The 1,680-nt window shown below is 38.3% G+C and overlaps 1 protein-coding gene across 1 annotated transcript; it reads left to right on the top strand.

The window, feature by feature from the left end:
* The first annotated feature begins 260 nt into the window (after positions 1-260).
* Positions 261-875, top strand: LOC145098208 (uncharacterized). The gene has a single exon (XM_079035872.1). The coding sequence runs from the start codon at positions 261-263 to the stop codon at positions 873-875; it is 615 nt and encodes a 204-aa protein (XP_078891998.1).
* Positions 876-1,680: the final 805 nt, after the last annotated feature.

Genomic DNA, 1,680 nt, shown 5'->3' with positions numbered 1-1,680 from the left:
ATTTCTATTTGTTTCCAAAAGGATCTCAGACTAAACCCTCCAAAACATATGTTGCTCAAAAGTCACAACCAAAGTCCAAAACTCATGTCCTTGTCCAAAACCTAACTTGGAGCCTAAAAACTCCACTACTCACTAATTTTATAGACACTCTATGCTTCGGACCAAGAAAAAATATGGTATATTGATAGTGCTTGCTCCATACACATGACGGGGCAGAAGGACTTTCTGCGAGATCTCAAACTACCACCAATGTTGGTTACATGACGTATGGCAACAAATCAAACTCTCAGATCAAAGGTTATGACATCCTTACTAATGGAAATTTCTCCATTTCAAACGTGGCATATGTAGCTGACCTGAAGCTTAATCCGATAAGTGTAGCTCAACTCATAGATGCAAATTGCTGGGTTGAATTCTACAAGAAACACAACTATGTCATGAAAGAAGACCAGAAGGAATGTTTAATCAACTCAAATCACAAAAAGGACATGTATCCTCTTGACGTCAACATGATCATTGGCAAGCCCCAAACCTATTTACTCTCAAAAGTTGTGCCTAACGGCAGTTGGTTATGGCATAAAAGGCTTGCTCATCTAAAATTCCGATATATGAACAATCTTGTTTATGTTGAAATGGTAAGAGGTCTGCCACTCCTCAAGTTCAAGAATGATCATTTATGCCCTGCGTGTGAGTGTGGAAAGCAATCAAAGAAGGGTCATCCTGTCATCATTGAAAAGTCCATCTCGGAGCCGTTAGAATTTCTGCACATTGATCTGTGTGGACCCTCAATAGTAGAGAGTCTACATCAAAAACATCACAAAAAATACATTCTTGTGATTGTGATTTTACTAGGTTCACCTGGTTGTTATTCCTAAGGCTCAAGTCAAAAACAACCTATGAACTCATCAACTTTATCAAAGAAATTGAAGTTTTTGTTAAACTTCCTATGAGACGAATCTAAAGTGATAATGGTTCGGAGTTAACCAATGCCACTATTGAGAAATTCCTCACCGAGAAAGGTATCGACCAAAACTTCTCTACTCCATACACCCCACAACAAAACGGTGTATTCGAATGACACAGCAGAACACTTCTTGAAGCTGCTCGATCCATGCTTAACTTTGTAAATCTTCCACTCTATCTTTGGGATGCAGTTGTCTCAACTGCTTGCTTCACTCAGAATAGGATTATTATCGATCGACACCTCAATATGACAATGTACGTAGCCATGAATGGTCAAAATCCAAGTATATCTTTTCTTGATGTTTTCGGATGAAAATGCTTCATCAAAAACAACTGAGATCAACTTACAAAGTTCCAACCCAAAGCTAATAAATATTTCTTTGGTACTCCGCAAAATCAAAGGCTTATCGAGTTCTTAATCGGTGAACTTGAGTTCTAGAAGAAAGGTTTGATGTCAACTTTGATTAAAACTTTGTTCTAAATTCTAGTCCAACCTATGTCACAACTCACATCATGGAGTCCGATGCTTCAACGCCAGGATGTACGAACCAACAAACAATTTATGAAGTTGACTTTGAAACCCTATTCGGACCTTTAGAAATAGTTGTTGATTTGGAATCTCAAACAAAACAATCCTCATCAACCGAAGCTCCTGTTTCCCAAAATCTTTCAGGTCTGACACCCAGTTTTCCTCCATTTGATTCCGAACCGTTTCAA

Source organism: Lactuca serriola, chromosome 4 (assembly GCF_051521515.1).
Source record: "Lactuca serriola cultivar US96UC23 chromosome 4, Lser_US96UC23_V15, whole genome shotgun sequence".
Taxonomy (NCBI): Eukaryota; Viridiplantae; Streptophyta; class Magnoliopsida; order Asterales; family Asteraceae; genus Lactuca; species Lactuca serriola.
This window is presented reverse-complemented; position numbering and strand designations above follow the sequence as displayed.